The 24,977-nt window shown below is 48.6% G+C and overlaps 1 protein-coding gene across 1 annotated transcript; it reads left to right on the top strand.

Annotated features, from left to right (window-relative positions):
* The first annotated feature begins 7,694 nt into the window (after positions 1 to 7,694).
* Positions 7,695 to 17,282, top strand: LOC119108224 (carbonic anhydrase-related protein 10). The gene is made up of 11 exons (XM_037231808.1): positions 7,695 to 7,715; positions 8,121 to 8,229; positions 8,920 to 9,056; positions 9,810 to 9,910; positions 10,210 to 10,300; positions 10,863 to 10,958; positions 14,439 to 14,505; positions 15,033 to 15,187; positions 16,095 to 16,229; positions 16,767 to 16,815; positions 17,191 to 17,282. Exons 1-11 carry the CDS (start codon positions 7,695 to 7,697, stop codon positions 17,226 to 17,228), a joined length of 999 nt encoding a protein of 332 aa, XP_037087703.1. The 3' UTR covers positions 17,229 to 17,282.
* The last annotated feature ends 7,695 nt before the right edge of the window (positions 17,283 to 24,977 follow it).

Raw genomic sequence — 24,977 nt, 5'->3', positions numbered from 1 at the left:
AATATCGATCACAAGTCGAATCTGAACATTGGCGGATCACGCATGGCGGCACGCCATGAGCCGACGGGCCGGTATCGGGCGACCGTGCCCGGTCGCCCGCCATGGTCGCTCACTTTGTCGGGAACTTTTACCGGGGCCGTGAAACCAACCGGGGCCTCGGAACGATGTATAAGCTTAGAATGTATTTGCATCGATCTTACGTACTAGTCATCCATCCCGAATCACGTAGATAGGCAGCCAAATTATGTTTCATTGACACGATGTGCAGTTACATTTCCGCACTTCCGAAGTCGTCGCTTATAGTGGCCCGTTACAGTGGACTGTAGCCAGTTATGTCACTGATCATTTGCTTATGTCATTCGATGTGAACCAAAAAATAAAAAGCAGGTTCAAATCCCTGACTGTTTGTTCTGTTCCGCAGGTTTTGTTACAAGTATGTCGTTACAATAAGTATTTCGCGCCGCATTCATCTCTCACATGATTGCTTGGGATGTTTGAGTAGCTATTTTCACTGTTATTTCTGCAGCTTAGGCGTGTTTTCCCAGGGTGGATGACCACTGTCTGTGCGTTCCCTTCAGTATTCGTGAGCTTTTAACGTATATCCTAATCATTGCTCCGTTTTGCGAATTTCATCAGCTGTCTCATGGATGAGGAGTACACCTACAAATAAAGATGAAACGGCAAGCTTAAACTGCGTGAATTGCAAAGCAAATTGCAGGAGTATTTGAACAAAGATAGCGTGTGCGCATATGCTTGACAGACAAGGCATGGTTGAATCGCACAATCTGTTACCTCTCTGTGTTGTGCCTCGCAGAGCATTTCGTAACTTGCGCCCATAATTCACCTCTTCGCTAACCAGCAATGTGGTCGGTGCATCTGCGAAACATGTCATCGACGCCAGGGTTTGGCCTTGTTCTGGGCATTATAGATTTCAATATTCTGTCAGGCGCTTACCCCCCCCCCCCCCTCCTCCCCCACACACAAACACACTTCGATGCGTGGACACTTCCCATGAAACGCGAGGGCATTCAATACACTTTTAAGGACCAAAATCCTCAGTATGGTGGCATATGTTCAGGAACTTACATTTGTTAAAGATTGGGACGAGCAGCAAAAAGTAAAGCGATGAACTTGTTTGTCCTTGGCGATAACTTTTCAGCATGGGTAGCACCTTTTCCTGGGGAATTTTTATGGCAGCTGTTAAAAAATGAAATTAAATATCACTGATGATACAGATCATTTTGACGATGAGCTCATGAGCCGTTTGAAGCATACCACGAATGCATGCATATTGCTAATTCGCTACTCAGTCTAGAGGGTTTTACCAACAGCATCCTTAGACTGCACCTCGTGTGGTATAATAATAATTTTCGGAAAAGCCAGTGTCAATGGACAAACATTTTTTATGGCTATTGAGAAGATAGCACCGAACTTCCTTTGTACCTTCTTGAGCCGTTGCGTTTTCAACAGTGCCTCTGTAAAGGTCAACAATTTATTCACGATCGCGGTGCCGTTGTCATCCTGGCAAGTAAACTACATAAATTGCAGGGATTGTGCTGAATTCCTCTGTACAAAGTACCGCATACAAATGTCACCATTGTCATTACTGCACCCGATTAACACAGGTAGACATGTGGTTAGACCGATCTCACCTGTTAAGCACATGCATGGACAAAGAAATAAATGCAATAAATAAAAATAAATATACGATATATAAATATATATATATATAAATATAAGAAAAAATGAATATAAATAAAATAATAAATTCACTTGACTTGACATAAAGTGTTCCAGCCGCAGACATTATCGTGTGTAATTGCTCCAAGGCGCACCTTACAGTCATGATCGTGAGGAACTTACGAATCGCGAGATCGTGATGTCGCGATCCGGGCTCGCACTTCTGTGGCTGAGCTCGATCTTTTCGTTGATCCAGAGCTTCTTTTCATAGCTTGTATGGCTCCAATATAGCTACTCATTGACAGGGCTGCAAGCTGGCGGGAATGGTCCTCTCACTGTGGAAGTTAATGCTTCCCTGGCGGAATTGAGTGGAAAGGATGGAGCGTGGAAGAAATAACTCCAAAAATGGGTTGTGTGTTTCTTAATTGGGGGTATTCATGTGTCCCTGCAATATCGATATCACACTTTACTGAGATTTTTAAGTGTTTCAGGGCTATCTATGCATTAACTCTGCTGGCAAATTCTGCATACATTTTGAGCTGTTTGTATTGTCGTGCGCCTCCGGTTTCATCTTTTTTGTTTTGCTTAACCTGGCTATTTTGCGATCATAAACACAGCTGGAAACGTGAAACATTTGCTTAATGTAAGCTACTTTACCTCTCTCACGAGCGTCCTGAAAGTCTTGATGACAACCTTATTTTCACTACATTGGTTTCACATCACTACTACATTGCATCACTTGTGGAAGACGAACTCTCAGGGCAACAAAGCATTGCTGTTGAATGCCCCTAAAAGGCTGAGACTACTGTTTGAGCCTGAGTAACTCAATGCCCTTGAAGCGGTTACCGCCAGTCCCATGATTTGTTTTCTGTCGAAGCTGTCCTTTCCCTCTCACACCGCCAAAGATTACAGGTCCATGGCTCTGGATGCAGGTCCATGGCCTGAGTTAAATCTCGGTAATATTTCAGAATTCGTTTAGTGCGTGAACACCTTTACGCAGAAAACCTGTGAAGAAAACATTTTCTAACAGAACAAGCCAACACCTCGAACTAAAAATAAACGGTCGGCCAACATCTGCCCCAAAAATCTTATGTACCCTATTGCGCCGTTCATATCAGGATTGCGATCTATGATCGCGATTCTATAATCCTGTTAGTGAAACCCTGAGCAAATTCAACAAGCCACCTGGTTCTCGATATTCTGTGGCATTAGGTATACGTCACGTACATTTTTTAATTGGATTTACTGGATAAATAATTGACAAACTATGGAGGACTGCAATGCTGTCTGAGTTTCGCATTTAACGGCAGTTGACGCGAGACTAGAGCGCACGCAGTTCAAAATGACGCGCCTAGTGAGAGGACACAAAAGGGCGCGTATTGAGAGTTCGCATCTGAACGGTCTACTTTACGATGTCGACTGCGAACCACTCAGAGTCCGACGAAACGTCCACAAACTGCCAGAAATTTACCAAATCAGCACAAGGTCAGCAATGAACATATAGCAACACCTGGATACCTGCAACACCTGCATGCAGTCACGTGACGCTTTATGCATGACACCTTATACGTGCCTTTCTCTTTGAGATGCAAAAACACATGCACAGCCATCGCTGTCTTTGTCGCCACCTCACAACTCATTCTTTCCTGACTGAGTGAACAAAAAGAACGTATCCCCACCTTTCTCAGACCGCAATTATTGGGCCGGAACCCTTGCTATTACCAGAGTTGATGTGTCCAAAACCTGGGATGAATCGAAGTGAAAACCGTCATTTATCGTCTGGTCAAGAGGAATAGCCCACTAACCGTGGGACCGTTTTCGCTTCACCACATACATACTCCTCATTTTAAATTTGTGAATTTGTCCCATCTGACCAAATCATAAGCTACCGTAAATGTTGAATGATGAATAAGCAAGTGACTCCAAAACAAACGCCTTCGTAATCAAATCTACCCTATAGGCTTGGCAGCACTTCATGGGTCTTTCTCCTATTTATCCTAGTTCTAGTGCGTTTCCGATTTGGTTTATAAGAAGATTCCTAGGTGAAAATGTTCCCGTTAAAAGTAGTACAGGCATATAAAACTAATCTGAACTTAAAGTGGCCAGAAAAGCAATGATGAAGTACTACTCGATCAAAAAACGAGCGCTATGAAAACGTTTTTGGTTTAAGGCTAGACACAACAATATATACGTTTTCATATCCAAGCCGAGCCTTTTAAATGGATTGATCTCTTCTATCTGTGTTGTGCTAAGCTGTGCTTGTTATGTGAGCCCTAGCCTCACTCTTTGGTCGTTGAGCTCTGTGTCAATCACATAATTTTGTGACAAAAGCTTGACATGGTACAATACACGGCACAATTTGCACCACACTCTGCATTAAACAAGCGTTACGTAGTTTCCTTCCTTTCAGCTGCACGTAATTCTCACCGGATGGTTTCTGTCTTTACTGGACTGATCGGACTCGGGATCTCGCGACCCCCTGGCGGCCATCGCAGTAACTATTGTTTTGGGGCGGGCCCTGGGTATCGGGCAGAGCGGGGCTGTACTCCGGCCATTGGTGGCTGGGGACTGTGCGGAGAGGTACCAAGATATGCCCGGTGGGGTCATTGCATCAATCTCCGTCATGTTCCACTTTATTTCTCTGGATTGGTCGAACTGAATACGTCGATAATTAGGACGGATGATTAGCATAGATTGAATGGGTTAGGATGATTGGGATAGAGCTTCCTCCACTGCGCTGAACGCAACCTCTTGCCATCAATGCGATCAGTGAGGCCGCCAGCGCACGATTTTCAAGGCAGCGCTGCCGTGCAGCTGCCGTCTGGAGAGCTTGCCTGATGTGCTTGGTCACTGCGGTGCGTGTCTTTGGCAGCACATGGCTACTGACAAGCGCGTCATGAAGAAGATCGCCGGCAGGGGGAAGGCGAAGGCGGTGGCCGGGGACGAGCCGTTGCCACCATTGATCGGTGCCTAATTTAGCATCAAACAAGGGCACTGGGCACCCGTGGGCACTGTTCGTGCTTCATATTGCACATCCTTCTTCATTACCAATAAAGCTGCACTCAGTTCGACGTACTATTGCTTATACAACGCTTGTAACCAGGGACTTGACTGTGCTTACCTGCCATCACTCTTCTGTCTGGCTACACCTGCCCGGTGCTGTCGGCACACCGATCTCTCCACCATAGTGAACACCATAGTTCCGACCTTAAGTTTGATCTCGTTGACTTGGATTGTCGTGTGATACCGTGCTGCAGAGGCGTTTGATGGCAGGGAGCTCATTTCTGCAGTTATTTTTCATATGTGGTACCTGAGTAAAGGTCAAATCGAAAGTCAAAGGTAAAACTCTGTGCGTCCCGATGGATCAGTTGGTTAGAGCATCTGCCTTCCGATCCACCATCTGTAGCGGGGTGAGATCGAGTCGCTTTGGGTGCTCGCTATGTGTCACACTCACATATATGTCGTGCATGCCATGTATTTCATGACATATGTCGCGATGTCGCGATGATGTCAATCACAAGGGCCTGGAATAATAAAGATATATAGGTGGAACGGTAATGTGCAGAATCTACTTGTAGAATAGCGATATGTAAGATGCACGCGTGTTTATGTGTGCACGGTATTCGTGAGTCTAGTAGCCTGCGGGTCTTAGTTCTATCAGTGTAACGATCTTCGTAGATGACTTCCCATATCGACAAGAGCATACATTTTTGGGCGCACTGATGTTATGTTTGTCTTTGTTTTTCTCTAAACTCACTCTCCAGGAAGGCCCAAAGCAGGAAGCTTGTCTCCGATATTTTTAGATAAAGTTTGGCATCTCGAGTCCGTAGTTTACCATATTATATAGTGCAATGTCTGTTTAATTATATGCCCAGTCCAGTCCAGTGCAATCAGCACTCTGTCAAAATAATCTAACATGTTTTTAACATGCATGCCGGATATTTTTATTGGATGGGGTTTCTAGGATCGCATGTCCCGCGTTAAGTAGCGTTTGCTGTTTGAGTTTTAACCCCAATATACGATCATCGTGAAATCTCGGAGCTAGGAAGAATTTTCTGGCGAAAGCTTCAAGCTCCGTAATCCTCTGCACGCCTTATCATACCTTCTGACATCATTTGACCCTGAGGGCTGCTGCTGTCACCGGCCGCTGACATTTCCAGTCTGGCCCAAATTTCCTTTCGCAACGAAATATAATTTGCATCGATTCTAAAAAGCATGATACAATATGAGCTCCAAGTTTTCATCCGCCGTTATTTACCTTCAGTATACAATAGGTGCTGATAAAACGATACCACAGTGCAAACATTGGTTATCTTGACGGAGCTCAACGCTTCAAACTCGGCTTATGGTAACTTCGAGCGTCAATATCGCCAGTGTAACCAGGCCGTTGCCAATATAACCAATGTCTGCACCATAACACCGTTAAATCAGTGTTCCGTCCAAACTGAAGGTCGATAACTTACCATGAGAGCCCAGAACTCATCATGCCGAGGAAACAGAAGCTGAGGGCCTCTCATTTTGATATCAAGTGAGTAAGCTATATAACATTTCATTTTCGGTGAACAAACTAGCTGAGTGCGCTCCGAGCAGCGACAAACATTGCCGGCATTTTGTGCAGGCTGATGCGTTCGCGACCTACGTGCTGCAAGTAATAAGGACTTCCACAAAATATGTTTGAGGCATAGTTTTAAGATGTAGCAGGTTACCTGCTGCTGAGCTGTATGGATTCCTTATTTTGGTCACAACTCCTCTGCAAAGGAGGAATTCATAGTCCATAGCACAGCAGTCGCAACGAAAGCCCGATGTTGGGAGATGTTAATAACAGGGCGTCAAAGCCTGAAAAGTTGTGATATTTTGGCGCTCTTCAAAGTCGACCATTAAGGACGTTGCCATAGAGCTAACGTTCGAAATTTACGATCATTAAGGTGGACGGGAGGGCAGTGCCCCTCGAGCGCTTTCTTCCCACATTGATATTTCACACCATATGACACATGACATGCGCCACGAATGTTATGCGTGTTACAAGGACATGCAGTTGAGCTAAATAAGCTGCATTCGTCGCAAAATGGCGTGTCGGCCTGATTGCGGCTCTGATTGGAACATTGTCACGCACCCCGCTTGGGCTAAATTATAGGCACGCAACCACCCAGTCTCGACGCAGATGCTTGTGAGAGACACTTCTCGACCGCAAGCATCGACGCGCGCCGGTACGCGCCGGGCACTCCGGTGGGTCGGAGACGGAGCCAGTCCCAGCTGACGGCGGTGTGGGTCAGGCGGCCTCAGCTGGAACGCGCCGCCCCTGGACAAACTGAGGCCACAGGTCAGGTGAGCCGAGGGCGCACTCATTGCGGGGTCGCGGTCATGCTGGGGTCAGTTCGTGCCGCTTCGAACTCGGTCAGGTTAAGCCACGAACGCAGGCTTTAAAAAATATGCATTTATGACAGGGGCGCTCAAAGTGCAGATATTCGTTTGGAGATGAAGTTTCCTAACTCAGGTTTGTAAATCCTAGGATTTTATCCTTTTTTAATATGACAATCGCGTATGGTGGTCAACGCATCTGCCAAAGGAGGCATTTTAAGGCGGTTGTAATTATATTTGTTATGTTTACATACATGCCTGTCGGTTGTTCACAGCACGCTATGTTTTATGGACGTTTATCTTCAATGTAATCATTCGCATTTTAACGTTGAAATTGTGTGTACATATTTTATAATGAGCGTGTCAATGTTCAACATCGGGAGCGCATGTGTTCACCGTCACTGCTCCTTTGGATGTTCGACCGACATAATTATACGTGCATTTATAGCCCCAGCCAATTCATGGCACTTAATCGAAATTCCTCGGTGGAAACTTTCCGCTACTTAATCTCTCAACGAGGAAAAATTGCAGCCTACCATGCATGCTCTCGAACGTCTCCCTTGCCAACGTGCAGCAGTGGGCCAAACTTTGTGGCAGTTTTCCAGAGGGTTTGCTTTTACTTCCAGATGCGTGATGACTGCAGCCATAAGATAAGCATGAGGCTCACCTCGCTGACAGTATGGTACCACTTTGTAAAGGTTCTAGGTAAGGCACTGCCGCATCAAGCATCTGAACCACCGCTGACGTTGACACGATGTTCCAAGTGGCGTGCTTTACAGTTGGTTTCGCAAGCGTAAAGCTCCCGTCAGAACCTAACCTGTCATACATGACGCAGGCCAAAAAACTGAGTCTCGCGGCGTGGTGTATATTTCTGCTTGCATGTATATGCTAAGTACGTGTATGTGCCTTTTCCTCTGTATGAATATCTGTTGACTGTGCTGGGCTCGCCAAAACCACGTAACTAACTATGTCAGTGGCGAGAAAATGCACCAGCCGTGACATCGGAAATGTCACCAGGTGACCCAGATCACAGGCAGTCACTGCGTCAAGTGTCTGTGACGACCTTTTCGGCGTCACTCCAGCGTCTCTGTTCGGTACATGTGTACCTGCAGTGTGTACACAAAGCTTGGCTCTCCCCAGGTGTGAGTTGCGTCGTTTGGGACCAGTGGTGGACCTACGATGGCATATCAGGTACGTTAGAAGCTAGGAGTTAGAGCACTGAAGCGAATGTCCCGTTAGACTGCCCTATATATGGAGCTGATGATACATACACCGCGTATTTTAGGAGTCGCCAATTTTCGTTGGAACCTGTCTTTTAAATCAAATCTGGCGTTTAACATCGTCACCACTCGTTGCAAGTATTACGTGTGATGTTCAGACCATGCTAACTGCACAGCCTATGCGAAATTTGCGGGGATGAGTTTGTGTCGGCTGACGTTTCGCACATTGGAGAATAAGCAGTAATGCATACACAGCACATTTTAGCACTTGCAGGGATCAATGAGGTCTCAAGGCCATTTCTACTTTTCGGATGTAATTGTGAACGAGTGGCCTAATGACCATTGGTTACCTGCGATGTGTACTGATTTTGTATCGATCATGGTCTTTTTGGCAATGTCCAACCTGAAGCAGACGATTCACTTGCCAGCAGTTTGGAGTGACAGATATGTCTACTTACTGCAATATACCAAGCTTGTACAGGTTATTTTGCATTGAGTTGCAGTTTCCCTGTTAATGTTTAACGTCATCTTCACACCAGACGGGCTAAGAACACCATGTGTCGATTCCTGAAACGGTGCGGAACGCCGCATCAAGCTCTGGGCCGACCAGCACGTGTACTCTCGTTCTCGTTCTCGCTCCGACACTCGTTTATTCCGTCAGGCACCTCCTACTGGGGGGTGTTTAACCCGGACTGGGGCACGTGTCACAAGGGTCGTCGGCAGTCGCCCATCAACGTCGAGCCCGATTCACTTCTGTTCGACCCACAACTGGGCTATCTACACGTCGACAATGCCGCCGTATGTGTCCCGCCATATTCTGCCTAATTGTATATGACGTCTTGTGTTGCTTGTCCGCATTTTAAAGCAGCTCATTGCATTTTTAGACGTCCTTTACGCAACGCTCCGTTCGGTTGGCACTACCTTGCCTTATTAAACTCACGTAGATTTTGTGAAGACTGTTTGACTATAGCCCTGTCTTTTGCTTGCAGCATCTCTGCACTTTTCTGCCACCGTCACATCTCAAATCGCGATCCAGTTCGCTGGCCTGCTTTATTCATGCAACATCGTGCAAAATGAAAATGTATTGCACATTCCCGCGCTTTTTTGGAACATCTGGCACCAAATGTATCACCGACCTCACGTGACATGTGCCAAAGGATGTGGATAGTTTACGTTGCCTCATTGTGATGTCTGTGGCTTTTGCTTTCTGTGCACACGGTTGGTGGGATTGGTTTACTCAGATATTTTCCACCAATCGCAGCCGCCGTGATTGTAATCTACCGAAGGATCAGTTTTAGTTGTCCCAGCAGCTGGTGCACTATCAGTCGACTCAGGGACGATGTGTTATGTGTCAGGCCCCGCCAAGCTGTGAAACCAACCGTCTTGTGTCTGTTGCAAGCACGGATAGCACCCAACTTACTCTAAGACACGCTATTCGTGTCAGGTGCAACCCAACGCGGCTCCTATTTCCACGGCCTCCGCCGAATCACAGCGTCAAACTTTGAAACAAGGTGCTGTACGTGTGCGACGCTGAGGCTGTGCCTGTGACAGGTGTCGGGCTGCCTGAGGAACTCCGGGCACGGGCTGGTGTTCAGCGTACTGGACTCGCACCGGGGTCAGGTCAATATCACCGGTGCCTCGCTCAGCTACGGGTCAGTAGTCCACCTTTAAAACAGTAATGCGTCGCGTGTCGTCGCGAATCCCTTCATGACACGAAGCGGCTGTAGAGGTCATATCAGCGCTCAGAGGTCATAGATTTACCGGGATTCGAGCCCGGGCCCCCACGCGGGAGCTGAAGGCCGGGCACTCAGTCATTATGCCCCCTGGAAGGAATAGCCATCTATTGTTGTGGTAACAATTCCGAATTCGAGTGTCTGCTTTCGTCTATTCTTGCTTGGCTTTGTCGCGGCTTCAGTGCTGTCTGTTTGCTCATCTGACCTTTTATACACAGTTATCAGTTCCAAGAAGTGCACATCCACTTCGGAATGAAGAACGCTCGGGGGTCGGAACACCAAATATCCGGAAAGCCATTTCCGGCTGAAGTAAGACTTCCGAGTTCGTTTTGCTCTAATTAAGGCGCTCTTAGGGTGCAGCTGTGACATTTTATAAAATATTTGTGTTTAGCATGTTTCAGAACGACCACATAAGCAATAAGCGCACGCTGACTTTGCCGTATCTGTGAAACCTAATTATTGCACCGGTGGCTGGCTCAAAGTACATAGTAATAATCTCTCTGTTTGCGTGAGTTGGGCAGGGAAATACCATCTGCAACGCCAGAATACGCAGCATGACTTTCACGCGCAGGAGGGCGATTAATGCAATCTGATGCCGGCACGAACACGCACATGCAATGTCCGAAACGCGGTGAATTTGTACACCGTCTGATCTCTACGCACTGACTACCCACCTGACAATCATGAGATCACTGGCGGGAAGCGAAGTTCATTGCTCTCCACCATACGGCATGATTACAACAACGGTCCTTCGCTCGAAGGCCCATACCACAAAAACAGCAGGCATGGCGCGGGCAGGCCGCACGCCGCACAGCGGTTAGCTGCCGTTTCACGGAGCCTAACCGTCGGACGCGTGGCCACCCCTCCGCAGGTCCAGCTGTTGGGATACAACGCGAACCTGTATCCAAACCTGACAGCTGCGGCCTCCGGCAACAGCGGCATTGTTATCGTCGCGGTGCTAGTTCAGGTGAGATGTCCTGCCCGCATGTTGTCATGTGGGCGTGCGGCGATGCGTTCACCGCAGCACATGATATCCGCCTTTACTGAAGCAATCGCGAGGAGTGATACGTGGAAGTGAAGCTGGTTTTCCAGGATGAGGGTGGAAAGTGAACGTGGGCGGGGAATGAAGCAGCGGCATAGCCTCGCAAAATGAATTTGGGGGTGTTGAAGTGTGAAAAATGGCAAAAACTATCCCCAAATAGGCCACCAATCGGGTCTTTGCCCACATCCCCATATTTTGGCACACTTTCTTCCCAAAGTTGACGGGAGCCCAAGCTGAGGAAGGGGGGCTGGAGCCCTCCCCCGCAGAATACGAAACAACACCCATGTAATGAAGATAGGACTTCGGGCGCGGCGGCAGGGCAGAATTGTTGGCTCGGAAACCGGCAGCCATGCCTGGGGTGCACGGCCGAACTGAAAAGTCAAGTTAAGAAAGTGGGGCAATACCACGGCACTTTTTACATACTGTTGGTTCCTGTAGGCAGTTGTTCAGGGAGCTGCTTCTAGCGACGTTTGTTTACGATCGATAGAACAAGAAATAAACGGTTGACACCTTGGAATCACAGCATTTTCCTTGCTCGACACCGTAATCAGTTTTCTTTACTCAAGGCTCATATGCTTATGCGGGAGCATAGCTTGGGTCGGGAGGAACCGGCATTTCTTTTTGCGTTCGCTTTCGTCCTTTTTAGGGCAACGATCTATTATTCATGCAAAGGCTTCCAGCTATGGCTGACCGAAATGAATGCTGATTAAGCTTACTTATGTTATAATACAATGACTACTGCTTCCCATTATGGCATTCGATGGCTGGTTCCGTTAACCAGCAAGTTGCAGGACTAACAAATCATCCACCAAAGGTTCAGATGCCAAGCTGAGTGCTGCACTAGCTAAGGTACAGTCGGGGACGGCAACTCGCTATCCAAATCACCCGGGCAAACTAAAAAATCGTACAAAATAGCATTGGTTCTTAGAACCAATGCACAAAGGAGAATTTAGGTAAGCCCCTTGAGGTAAGGTGGGCGGAAAAACAAATGGCCCTAGAAGGCCCATCGGAGTGGCTGTTATCCTAGGCATTCTGTGGAGCTTTGTTGGATTATTATTGGGAAGCTTGAAATTTAAAACACCATGAAACCTTCATGGTTTCCCAGTTGTGTGTAAGCCGTGGCTCCGGAGCTGGCCCCGGTGAGGCCAGCCGCTGTCCTGAGCTTGGAGGGAGCGCCTGCTGCACTGAACCCGGTGCTGGATCCGATGACGTCACCCGCTGCCCTGGGGATGGAGAGAGCGGCTGCTGCGCTGGATCCGATGCCGGATCCCGTGAGGCCAGCCGCTGCCCTGGGGTCGGAGAGAGCGGCTGCTGCGCTGGATCGGGTGCTGGATCCGGTGAGGTCACCCGCTGCCCTGGGGTCGGAGAGAGCGGCTGCTGCGCTGGATCCGATGACGGATCCGGTGAGGTCACCCGCTGCCCTGGGGTCGGAGAGAGCGGCTGCTGCGCTGGATCGGGTGCTAGATCCGGTGAGGCCAGCCGCTGCCCTGGGGTCGGAGAGAGCGGCTGCTGCGCTGGATCCGATGACGGATCCGGTGAGGCCAGCCGCTGCCCTGGGGTCGGAGAGAGCGGCTGCTACACTGGATCGGGTGCTGGATCCGGTGAGGCCAGCCGTTGCCCTGGAAGGCGGAGGGAGCGGCTGCTGCGTAGGATCCGATGATGGCACTTTCGCCGGCTCAGGCGGGCTGAGCCACCGCTCTGGCTCTGTGTGAGACTGGCTGCTGCTCTGTGTCTAGCAGCGCGGGCCACCGCAGAGGTTCAGATCACATACTAGCTGCTGCTCTATGTCTGACAGCGCGGGCCACCGCAAAGGTTCAGATCACATACTAGCTGCTGCTCTATGTCTAGCAGCGCGGGCCGCCGCAGAGGTTCGGATCTCATACTAGCTGCTGCTCTATGCCTGACAGCGCGGGCCACTGCAAAGGTTCAGATCGCATACTAGCTGCTGCTCTATGTCTAGCAGCGCGGGCCGCCGCGGAGGCTCAGACCACATACTGGTTGCCCCGCTGGCTCGGGTATAGTCGTGGACAGGAACTAGTCTTATTGGACCGGGCTGCGGTGGATTCGTTGGAGTCGGGTCGCTGCCCCGGCCCTGGTTAGAGTGGCAGCTGTCCTGGCTCCTGTGGGATTGGCTGCTACACTATGAGTCCGGTGGTACTGGTCACCGCCCTATAACTCTGGTGGACTTGGTCGCTGTTGTATTTTTAAGTGGCCAGACGCCGATATGAAAACATGTGTACGCTAGGCAAATGCAAAAATGTCTTATGATACGGTAATGGAAACATAAAATGCAGCAAGACGATAAGAAATATATAATTTTCTGATAGGAAGTGTAGTAATGCAATGTATATAATGGTGCGTCCGTTTCGTCACTTACTGTGACACTTTTTAATTCATACTTATTGATCTGACCACTCGCTGCGCTAATAAAGATGGAGAAGAATGCTGGCCTCTGCGTGCCTATCCTTTCTTAACTACGGACCTGAAAGGTGTTAAACGATATGGTGATAAGCCAAGCGTTAAGGTTAACATTGATGATACCGCCATCACTGAAACACCCATACACACACGTTACATATATATATATATATATATATATATATATATATATATATATTTGTATATGCAGTAAAGGAGTGTGCAAGAATATAACTTAACAGGTATTATAAAGCTCTACAACTGATTGTGATAAACGGGGCAGCGCAGAGTCGCGAATCGCTGAGTCACAAAGACATGCATGTCTTGCACGCTGGTATTCAATAATGAATGTTTTTTTTGGTATTTGAACGATGACGATATGTTTGATATAATATCGGCTCCTGAGAGCGTTGTAAGGCCCTAATAGCTCCCCTCCTAAACAAATTAAAAACACGTGCAAGACCAAGGTCATAGGATGCTGGTCATGTCCATGTTTTGGAACCTACCTTCCTGCCGAATAAAGACGTTTTGGGATCTTGACACCCCAAACAAGGAGTGCTGTTGCGTGGAATGAATTGGAGAAAGGAGCTGATCAATATAAAATGACAAAACCTGTGTCCAAAAAATGTCAACAGCGGGGTTTTCCCGGAGTAGGCCCACTTCCTTCCCAAAACCGGAACCCAAGTCGGCATGGGAAAATATACTCCTTCCACGTGCCCCACATCCTCAATCCTTAACCCGCCTAAACCTAGGTGGGTGGTCCACCCTGTACATTGTCAACCCAACAGTCTCAGTTGGAGACATCCTGATAACGATCTTCGGTTTTGCTGTAACTGATTCGGGCACAGCCCGGGCTTCTGGTCGGCGTGTCTGCTGCACGTGCTGTGTCGTCTTCTGGTGGTGGTGACAGGTGGTATTGACGTCCGGTGGGGTGACGGGTGGTGTTGCCGTCCGGTGGTGGTGACAGGTGGTGTTGCTGTTTCCCAGCAAGGCTCGGCGACCAGTCACCAGCTGGCGCGCCTCGCCGACGCCAGCGTAGCAACACCCTACCGAGGTGAGTTGTGCGTGCCACAGCAGCCTCCACTCACGCTCTTACGCCACAGCAGCCGCCACTCACGCTCTTACGCCACAGCAGCCGCCACTCACGCTCCTACGCCACAGCAGCCGCCACTCACGGTCTTGCGCCACAGCAGCCGCCACTCACGCTGTTACGCCACAGCAGCCTCCACTCACACTCTTAAGCCACAGCAGCCGCCACTCACGCTCTTACGCCACAGCAGCCGCCACTCACACTCTTAAGCCACAGCAGCCGCCACTCACGCTCTTACGCGACAGCAGCCGCCACTCACGCTCTTTCGCCACAGCAGCCTCCACTCACGCTCTTGCTGACGTGTCAATCGGCACGCATTCTGCGTACGGCGATGACCTGGCGTTATCTGCGTCGAATCATTCGATTCACGTCGACCATTTCCGTTACTGGCGACAACATTACACGATTGTTTGCTGCGGATCGCTCCCTAGTTCACGCATCTTTTTGGCAATTCTTTCTAGTCCAGTCTGCATTCGAATAACGTGCCGCAGATGATGCGATATGTCTGGCGAATGTCAGCGTCAGTGAACTGCTGCCCAGCACCGAGTTCTACCTGACCTACGAGGGATCGCTTACCTGGCCCGGCTGTGACGAGTCGGTCACCTGGGTTCTGATGAACAAGCCAATCTATATTACCACGCGTCAGGTGAGGGAGGTAGCCGTCACCCCATCACGCATGGTTGCTGATGTCAGGTGAGGGAGGCAACCGTCACCTCATCATGCATGGCTGCTGTTGTCAGGTGAGGGAGACAACCGTCACCTCATCACGCATGGCCACTGATGTCAGGTGAGGGAGGCAACCGTCACATCATGCATGGCTGCTGATGTCAGGTGAGAGAGACAGCCGTCACCTCATCACGCGTGTTTGCTGATGTCAGATGATGAGGCAGTCACCACCTTATCATGCATGTTTGCTGATGTCAGGTGAGGAACGCAGCCATCACCTCATCGAGCATGGCTGCTGATACCTTCACAGTGCAACTTGAGATCCCCGATATCAGTAGCGCTGATAGAAACTGACGATCTGCTGACCTTGGATCTGGGAGCCAGGCTCTAGGAACTTAGTATCATACTGGTGCAAGCAATTGACCGGGCTTCGTCTTGAACCACCATACGAAGGAAATAATGTCACGTTGATAGAAGATCAGTTTGATCAATTTGTGTTGATAAGATTATTATATGTAACCATCACGCCTCGCAATACCGTTTCTTCACATTCGGTGCGAGGCATCTAGTTTATTGTTATTTCATGTCCAAGTTTATTTGGAGGGTCCACCGTTACAGTACCTGCCCCCCGTCCTCACCCCGAGTATCGGCATCCAGACTTACTTTCGAGTCCAAAGTATATAAGTATGCTCCTTCAACCAGCGAATCTCATTCTCCCCTGGATCCTCAGCCCGCGCAGCGCCGTGATGATGAGCATGTCACAGCCTTGGCACATAAATCTGGCCGGATCCGTCCGCTAACCTGCCACGTTTCCCGTACAATCAGCTAGGCCGTTATGACTGAGCAGTTTGTCAGCCACACTGTCCGCGCCGCCTGGCGGTCTGCAGTTGGAGCAACTGCGGCGCCTCAGCCAGAGCCTGCAGACGGATGACACCAGGTCACCACTGGGGGACAACTTCCGCACTCCGCAGCCGCTGCACCGGCGCCCGGTGCGCACCAATATCGATTTCACGGGCGTCCAGGTCGGTCAGGGAGAGAGCGTGGGGGGGGGGGGAGGGACAGGATACGTACCGCTCAGCTGAAGTGTTGCGTTTCAGCTGGGATGAGGAGCGCAGTAGGACATACAACGTATGTCTTATAATGCACATAATTTCGGGTTTTGTTTTCTCACTTCTGTTCAGCAAGAGAGCCTCAGGTTTAGCAACTCTGATCCAGCGGCTACTTTGAACACACTTCCCACATTTTGTACACGAGGATGAGTCGGGTCTTATTTCATGACGTGCCGTTCTTGGTCTTCGAGTGTTATCCAGACCTGTTTGGGACGCATTGCTATATGTGACGTTGCACGGCCCCTGCTTAAAGTCGTGAACTCTAAAGGGAAGAAATCGGTGATAGCGTTGAGTGGGTCTTTGAAAATATCTACTCTACGTGTTCCTTGCTTCCTCATACAGTTGTGTAGCTCGGCAGCATATATCATCTCGAGACTCAATACGTGCGTCGTAATTAACAAAAAAGTATACAACTCATACCCGATCTTAATCTGGGTTTCCGTTTCTCAGGGATCATCGGCATCGTGCCCAAAAACGCAAGCAGGCAAACGTTATGAAGGTTTGTTTTCCACCCCATCCAGTCCTCGCCGCCCATAATGAATCGCCGTAATGTTTCCTATGCCAATAAGGTGCGCAAGATTTCATGAGACGCAGTAATTGAGAGCTCAGTATATTGTGATCCATATCAGCATCAATCTTTGTTTTCTGAAATCGGGCTAGCTGGCTAGATTTTGCTCACATCAGTTGCTATCTTGAAGCGCAAGGTATTCACCATAAGCCGTTGACAAAGATTAAGGTGACCTATACGGATTTGTGCAAATATTTCCTCATGAAGAAAAGAACGATTCATTCCATCCTCGAATATAAGCACATGGCGTGTAAGCATATCGCATAGGCACAATTATCTGGGGCTCTTTCCCTGTCTTTCTTTCAGTCGGAGGATGGCTGAAATCGTACCTGAGAAATGACTGACTGGCGGGACAGCTGCCAGCGTTGAAGAACGTTCAGTTGAAGAGTGCTCAAGAGCTAGCAGTCCGTCGGTTCGTAGACCCAGCGCGGTCATGCTGAGATGCGTCATGTTCGGCGCACGACCAGGGCCGGAACTTCCGACGGGGTCAGTGACTGCAGTGTCTCGCCGACAGGTGATGGCGTCGCGTGCGTAGGTGTACGCACAATGAGCGATAGGGACCTGTATTTTAGGCTACACGAAGCAATCTTCGTTAAGGGCCCTCGATCGTATTTGGACTGAGGATATGGTCGATCTCTTTTTTTGTGTTGCTCTAAGACCTTGGTTTAAAAACGCCGTTATTCACTGGCTTTCAACGAATCAGTTACATTCAGCTTCACACCATTCTGTCCGAGGGAACGGCATTTGTAATCCTGCTGGAAATATGCATTCATTGCTTATCATATGCATTATGATAAGCAATATATGCATTATTGCGGAATGAACATGAATTGTGAAGGCGTGTCAGTGCAATAAATGGTTGTTTGTCGGAGTTTGGAATTTCGACACGCTGCGTAACAAAAAAAAAATTGTTTTGTGATAATTCGTGAATTCATATCATGCTTTGAAAAAGCACATTGAACATGGCTAGTTAAGCCAAATGTACCTTCAAATGGCGAAAATCCAATGCCCTTCTAGACAAGTGCCATACCTTTCACTCGCATTCCGTCGGCGACTGGCCGCGTCAGGAGAAGGCAGTACCGGGTGTGATCGACATCCGCCATGTACTCCACACCCGGGTCACTGTTCTCGTGCTGGCGGCGCAGCGTCATCGGCGCCTCCGTTCACCGCGGCGATTGATCGTCTGGGCGGACATCGTCGCTGGGAGCGTGCTCTCAGTGAGCTGTTTATTGTTGACCAGCCCGGCCCAGCCGCCGCCCGGCCGCTGGAGACCGGGCGTCAGGTTTGCCCCGTTACAAGCTGGCAGACCCGGCCAGGCGGGTGGTGGCGATAAAATTACCCGCCTCACACGAGGTCCTGAACGGCACGTGCGGCTCTACCAGCGGCCGAAGGCGTGGGCGGAAACAAACGTCGTCCGTTCGCCTTGGCGACCAGCTGAGTTTGAAATTACTTCCGACAATGCGTAGAGGGCAAGAACGAAAAAAATATGAGTATTGAGGCGCAAATTAAATGTCTGCGTGGCCCGCGTGTGGTGACTATTCAACACACTTGTAGATACATAACACTGTTACATACAGAATACTCTAGAATATGTGTTTCCCGCTGTCCTGGTACTTTCCTAACTGGGGGCTTACCTGCATGAGTCTGGTAGCGGGGTCCGGCACCTCAGTTCTGCCACCGATTCCCATCAATGCGCCATGTCCAGGTTGACGTCAACATCCATGCATCACTGCTGGAGAATCTTTCACCCGACGGCCTGTCGGCTGGGAGTCTGGGCCAAATACAGGACCAGCTTCGCGATGTGCCTTGCTCCTTCTAACAAACCTCTCTCTTGGGAGACATGAACATCCACGTCTTGGCACTGAGTATCCCAGGTGTCCAGCACTAACTCAACTCGAACAGCGGCATGAACATAGCACAGCTGGGGGATCAGACCTGCTCACCTTCTACCAACGCCCACGGCACTTGATCACTCGATCACAAATCAACTCGATCCGCTACCAGCAGTCACTGTCCTCCCTGATACCATCAGTGATCATCAGCCCACCGCCGTCACTGCGGGGCTGGGCAGGGTGAGACAACTAGCCCAGAAACGCACTACTCGGGGCTGGCACCCGGCTGTCTGGGGCGCTATCTGGATGGGCCTGCTCGCCGCCTATGTGGTGGAACTGCGCGACACGAATACTGTGAACGTGATGGCAAAAACATTCATGAAAAAATGGAAAGATGTGGTGGGTTGTCCTGCCCGGTAAAACTGCTTGCGTGGAGCGTCCCAGCTGCCGCTGGCAGCATAATTAACCCGCGGCTGCGGGCTTTGAATTCTGAGCAGGACACAGTGAGGGCACCTGGCTGGCTCCGCGCACCCCAAAGGCTTACACGGACTTCACATGGCTACGAAACAGCATTAAGTGCACCATCATAGTTGCCAAAAGTGAGCTCACCTGTCGCGTAATAAATTTCGTGGCCGGCACAACTTTGGCATACTTTCACAAACGATTCGCGACGACGTCATCCGCAGACCGAAAAGTTCTCTTTGAAGGTAGCCCTGACCGGCTGACGAGTTCAACCGTCATTTTGCGACGGCTGGGTCACGTATTGACGCCACACTGAGAGGCAGCACCGGACATTTACCCCGGCTGCCCACTGTTTGCATGACTTCTTTCACTTTCAAGTCCACTACTCTCCCTGAGTTACCCTGGTCGTCCCGGTGGGTGACAAGCTCGAGAGCTGTGGGTGTGGAAACCGTCCCCATAATAGCAGTGCGACGGTGCTTTCCTGTGGTCAGTGCGCATGTTATGTGGATCATGAATTACTCCCTCCCTTATAACCCGGGTATTTTCCAACTGATGGAGAACTGCATGAAATTAATGGTGCGGCACCCATACTGAAATCAGGCGATCCAACTGTACCAGTTAAGGCTCATATTTTTTCAGTATGCTGTCCGTAATTCTTAAAAGAGCCGTTTGCAGCCAGCTCAGCCCGCGTCGCGATAACAATGGTATTTTCTGCGCTGCCCAATATGCACAACGGCAACGTCACTGTACTGAGGACGCTCTGCTCGACCCTGTGACAGAGCTGGTGAGAAACACCGACAGCTAAGAAATATATTCGATGACAGAGGTTGATCTACAAAAGGCCTTCGACAGTGATGAGCATGATTTGCTAATAACAAAGCTTCCGCGGCACGGCGTGAACCCTGATCGGTTAAAAAGTTATCTGAGTGGTTGGCGGTAGGTGCCGCGTGGAGGACCGACGACACTACTGGCGGAAGGGAAAAAGCTTCCATTTATCGGATGCGATCGCAATTAAAAGCGCTCAATTAGAATTGTTGCTAATCAACACAGATTGACGCATTGCTATCCTATTTTAACAAGCCTAAGATACTTAGCGTTAGGGACTTTGCAAAGCAGCAGTTAATCTCCTTAGTGCACTGAAAACTCACTTCGAGCCTGCCCTGAAATGGACGCCCTGTTTACACTAAGATGCATTTGAGACAACAAAAAACTGCATGAAGAGGCTCACAAAAGATCATTCTCTCGCAAGGCATAATTCTTCGTGATACATTAGATGGACCATGCTGCTGTGTGTGCTTTTGTGTGTACATGTGTGTGTGTGTGTGTGTGTGTGTGTGTGTGTGTGTGTGTGTGTGTGTGTGTGTGTGTGTGTGTGTGTGTGTGTGTGTGTGTGTGTGTGTGTGTGTGTGTGTGTGTGTGTGTGTGTGTGTGTGTGTGTGTGTGTGTGTGTGTGTGTGTGTGTGTGTGTGTGTGTGTGTGTGTGTGTGTGTGTGTGTGTGTGTGTGTGTGTGTGTGTGTGTGTGTGTGTGTGTGTGTGTGTGTGTGTGTGTGTGTGTGTGTGTGTGTGTGTGTGTGTGTGTGTGTGTGTGTGTGGTGTGTGTGTGTGTGTGCCTAACTCTACTATGACCATGTGTACGTTTTCAACCCGCAAATGGCGGCTGTCTTTCGATCGCCCACCTGCAACAAGCTTGCTAAGGCTGGTGGGTGGCCGAAGGTGGGCCCTTGGACCTACATCCCTTGGACAAGATCTTTGCCCTTCCCAGCCTGCGTGAATGTTATTGTACTGATATCGTGTGACTGAGTTACTTTCTCTGGCGGGCATTAGCGACCAATCTTATTTTACCATTGGCTACGACCACTATTTTGCCTCCTCTGTGTATTGCTCGTAAATACTAACAAAACCTGCTGGTGAGCTTTATAACCTCATTCTTTTATTTGGTTTTTGCCACAGTTTTCACCTCTTAGCAGGAATTGCCGCGACTTGCTTCTATCATTTTTGGCATTAACGGAGGGTTCAGTGTGTGCCTGGGATAGCGGAAGGGTCACGTGTGTGTGCCTGGCATAGCGGAAGGGTCACGTGTGTGTGCCTGGCATAGCGGAAGGGTCACGTGTGTGTGCCTGGCATAGCGGAAGGGTCACCCTGGTCGTCCGTTAATGGGGGGGGGGGGGGGGGGCGGTTAGAAAAAAGGATCGGTGACAAAAACAGGCACTTTGGCGACCCAATGGGTGGTAAAATTGCGAGACTGAAACCAAATCACAACACACCAGCCAATATTACGACAGACCATCCCAGCTAGACGGAACCCAAAGCGTAATAGTCGTCTGTGCTCACTAACGCTTGCAGCGTGAGCATGTGTAAAGCACGTATCAAAACGTTGATGTATCGGTTTATGGGCAAGTTGAGCCAAAAGATGTAGCGAAACATAGCAGCCTTAATCAGGACAGGTTTAGCAGGTGACAGAAATATACTACATGCTACACTATATCAGTGCTAACATCACAGATCAGTGGTGGCAGTGCTTTTCCAATGCCCCCAGATTAGTGCTTCCGCAGATTTTGCAGCCAAGATTTACTTCACACACTTAACAGTATAAATGACGAATAGCTAGGCGTATTTCTACTCGTAAGAATCGCAGCTGGCCGCAGCATCTTCCGACGAACGTGATCAGTTTGCCACGCGGCGTTTTAAGGCGTTGTACCATTTGAGACGGATGGGCTCGAATGATCGCCACGCAGTAAGGAACTGGGTTCATTGAAAGGCTGTGGACTGCCGTCGGTCATGTTCATGTCGTGAGAAGCTAACTGCTTCGAAGAACGTAGCCAATCGTCAGTTTTGGTAAGGCGTTGTGCGGCTCTTCTCAAGATCTACCTGGTAGGATGTCCTTAGTAAAAACTTTAAAAAAAACCTGCCGATCTAGGAGACTTGCTGTTTGTGGGTACCTAAGATGTAGCTTCAGAGGTAAACGGAGATAGTCGGAGCGACACATGTCAAGGATTCCTCCGGGGCTTTCTGCTGCTGAGATGAACAGCGGCTTTGAAGTAAGAGGCTGAGTATGACTGGTGTGGGCCTCTCACGTTGCCCTTTGCACCCCAGATTAAGCGTGCTGATCGGTGGGCAGGCGTGATATAAAACGTTTTTAGTTGTCATCATATTGCATATAAAGCTAAATGAATGTGCTAGAGTGTTCAAAACTGTGGTTTGCATCTTTTGATCTTTTGATACCAAAGCTGTGTGGGTTTTGCTCTAAATGATCGGGACCATGTCAGGAAGTGCGAGTTCTGCACCAGTAATAACTACGCGAAGATAGTGAAGGTCGCCAACGCTTCCACCTGATTGTGCGATGGCGTCACAAAGCCGAAAGCGAGTCTTTAAAAGTCTTTAGGTGATTTTAGAACTATGCTCTCGGTAAATATGGGGCTGCAGGGATACAGTTTGGCAAACTATGCGGAGGTGACGGAGGAGAGGAATGCAGGAGGAAAAAATGGTTGTGAAAACGCACTCAAAATAGTTACGAAAAAATAAAAACGCACTTAAAAAACGAAAGCACTCAAAATAGCTTCCTCCCCGGATTTGACGCACTTTCCTTTCAAAACTGGGAGCAGGGGTGTAGTTTTCCAAAATTAGTTTTGGGGCTGAGCCGTACAAAATCATGATTAATGAAAAGTAATGGAAAGAAAATCATTGCTAAAAAGAGTAAACTGCATCCCTGGTCATGATGCACAAATCTTCCCCCCCCCCCCGCCAGCTGAAAAGGAAATCGCGTGCTTCCAGGCTGGTTATGTTAAGCATGCGTTTACCTGAATATTTTATGACTTTAGTCTCAACCATCAGTCAGGGTTTGACGACAGTTCTTTAGCCAGCAAATTATACTTTAGTGCAAATGAGCTTCCGAAACAAAAATACATGATGATGATGCGCATTGCATTTTATTTGTCCCTGTCTTAGGTGTATCGCATTTAGAGTTATATTGCAACGGCTTCTAAAAGATTTGGCTCCAAGTGACAATACAGACGCTTGAGGAAAACGCACTTTTTCACCCCTGCCTACTGGCAACTCACGGAGCTCCCAGGGACCCATAGTCGGTTTACTATTATTCACTCCACTTACAAACGACTTGCCGAGTCACCTTTCATCTGGGTGCCTCATCTTAAATGCAGATGACATTCGGACCTTGGACCACGCTCCTGCCAACATGCAGAGTCTCGGTATTTTGTCTGGAAGCATCTTGTTGCGAACTTCAGGCTCGGTTCCGCGCCAACTCTGAAAACAAACCCAAAAGTGAATGTTTTCATAAGTTCAAAATACAGTTTACGGAATACCTGTGATTTCCGCTTTGTGACAGATGAAGAGGCTATCTCACCTTCACAGCACCTCAAATTTATCAGTGTGATCACGGACTCGACGCTGTTGTAAAAGCATGTCGCCGTAGTCGTATATAAATGTGAAAGGATTATAATCTTGTTGTTTCACCTCAAGTGTTATTTCATACCTAATGCTATTAAAATCAGTATTGAAGCTCATGTATTCTCACAAAAATCATGTTTTTTATACATATAGAGCGGTGCATTCAAATGTCAGGTACAGAAGAATAAAAAAGCTAGCGATGTTAACGTCAGGTTTGCTTTTTGTTTACAGCACAACCAGCATATAACATCGACTCTAGTGTCTATAAGCGCGCCCGAAATTGATATCTTGGTGAAGGAGCGGAGCTTACTGAAATCATTTTGAAGCGCTAAGATGTGAACAATCGCCCTCCTCCGTACAGTCTCTTTCAATCCACGTTCCTTTCTTTTACCAAAGGAGACGCGCTCCTCGAAGTCTAGTCTTTCTGCCAACCCAGTTCACTGTTCACTGGGTGTGGTGTTCAGTGGTGCTCACTGGAGGCCACCAAGCGAGTCATTCCTTATGGTGCCGCGCTCACTTGGAGCCGTCACCGCTAGGGGCTGGTAGTGCAGTGCTGACGCTTCATCATGGATTACCTCCAGTTTGCGCCACCATGCTAAAATCTTACCAGGATGTTAGGATCTTACCAGAACTATACTCAGAGGCCAATATACAGAGGCTAGTCTCATAACAAAAATTATGGTTGCTCCTTGCCCTTCCCCCCAAAAAAATAACTTCAACGAAAAAAATCCTCCGCCTATAGACTTTTATCAACGTTCCTGACACCCCACATAAATTTTACTGGCGACGACTTTTATCCGTTCAAAATTCGTTGTTGCTTATCAGGAGTTCCACGCGCTATCACATCGCAAATAGACACCTCTTTATCTTTTACGATGGTCGATGATGCTCACTGAGAACGACAATTAGCTTTGTTGTAGATTAAGTTCAACAAGTGTCTTATGTGGGCAGTGTATTGTTTTTGCATCGCCATATCATTTCAACAATTATATTCAAAACAAATTTCTACCCGAGCGGTTAGCAGTGGTCAAAAGATACATAGGAAGTAAAATAGATAGAGGACAGACTTCGTGGGAAACTTTTGCACTTTCTGACTAGTTGAAAAAGGAATGAAGCATCCCAGATTGCGTACAAAAGGCAAAAATGTTCATGGTTATGCGGAGCAGCAATGAAGTAAGTGTAGCAGGCAACTCAGTAAAAAAAATTTAATATTCAGACACATTTTGGATCTGAATAAAATGGTACTGCATGGGTGGGCGATAAGGCATTACGGTCGCCGTTCTGCCCGCATTCGCAGGAAGATATATGTTGACGAATCGCAGAGTTGCCCGAACAAAGTTACTGGAGCACGGTACATAAATTCTTGTGGGAGGGTCAGGTTCCAGTCTAGGGGA

The sequence above is a fragment of the Pollicipes pollicipes genome, unplaced genomic scaffold (genome assembly GCF_011947565.3).
Source record: "Pollicipes pollicipes isolate AB1234 unplaced genomic scaffold, Ppol_2.1 Scaffold_6686;HRSCAF=7923_pilon_pilon_pilon, whole genome shotgun sequence".
NCBI lineage: Eukaryota > Metazoa > Arthropoda > Thecostraca > Pollicipedomorpha > Pollicipedidae > Pollicipes > Pollicipes pollicipes.
Note: the sequence above shows the minus strand (reverse complement) of the source record. Positions and strands in the feature narration are given on the sequence as shown.

Coding starts and splice junctions, on each gene's coding strand:
- LOC119108224 (XM_037231808.1), top strand. CDS start 7,695: ATGAGGCTCACCTCGCTGACA. Junction 9,057..9,809: donor TACACGTCGACAATGCCGCC/GTATGTGTCCCG, acceptor TGCCTGTGACAG/GTGTCGGGCTGCCTGAGGAA. Junction 10,959..14,438: donor TCGTCGCGGTGCTAGTTCAG/GTGAGATGTCCT, acceptor GCTGTTTCCCAG/CAAGGCTCGGCGACCAGTCA.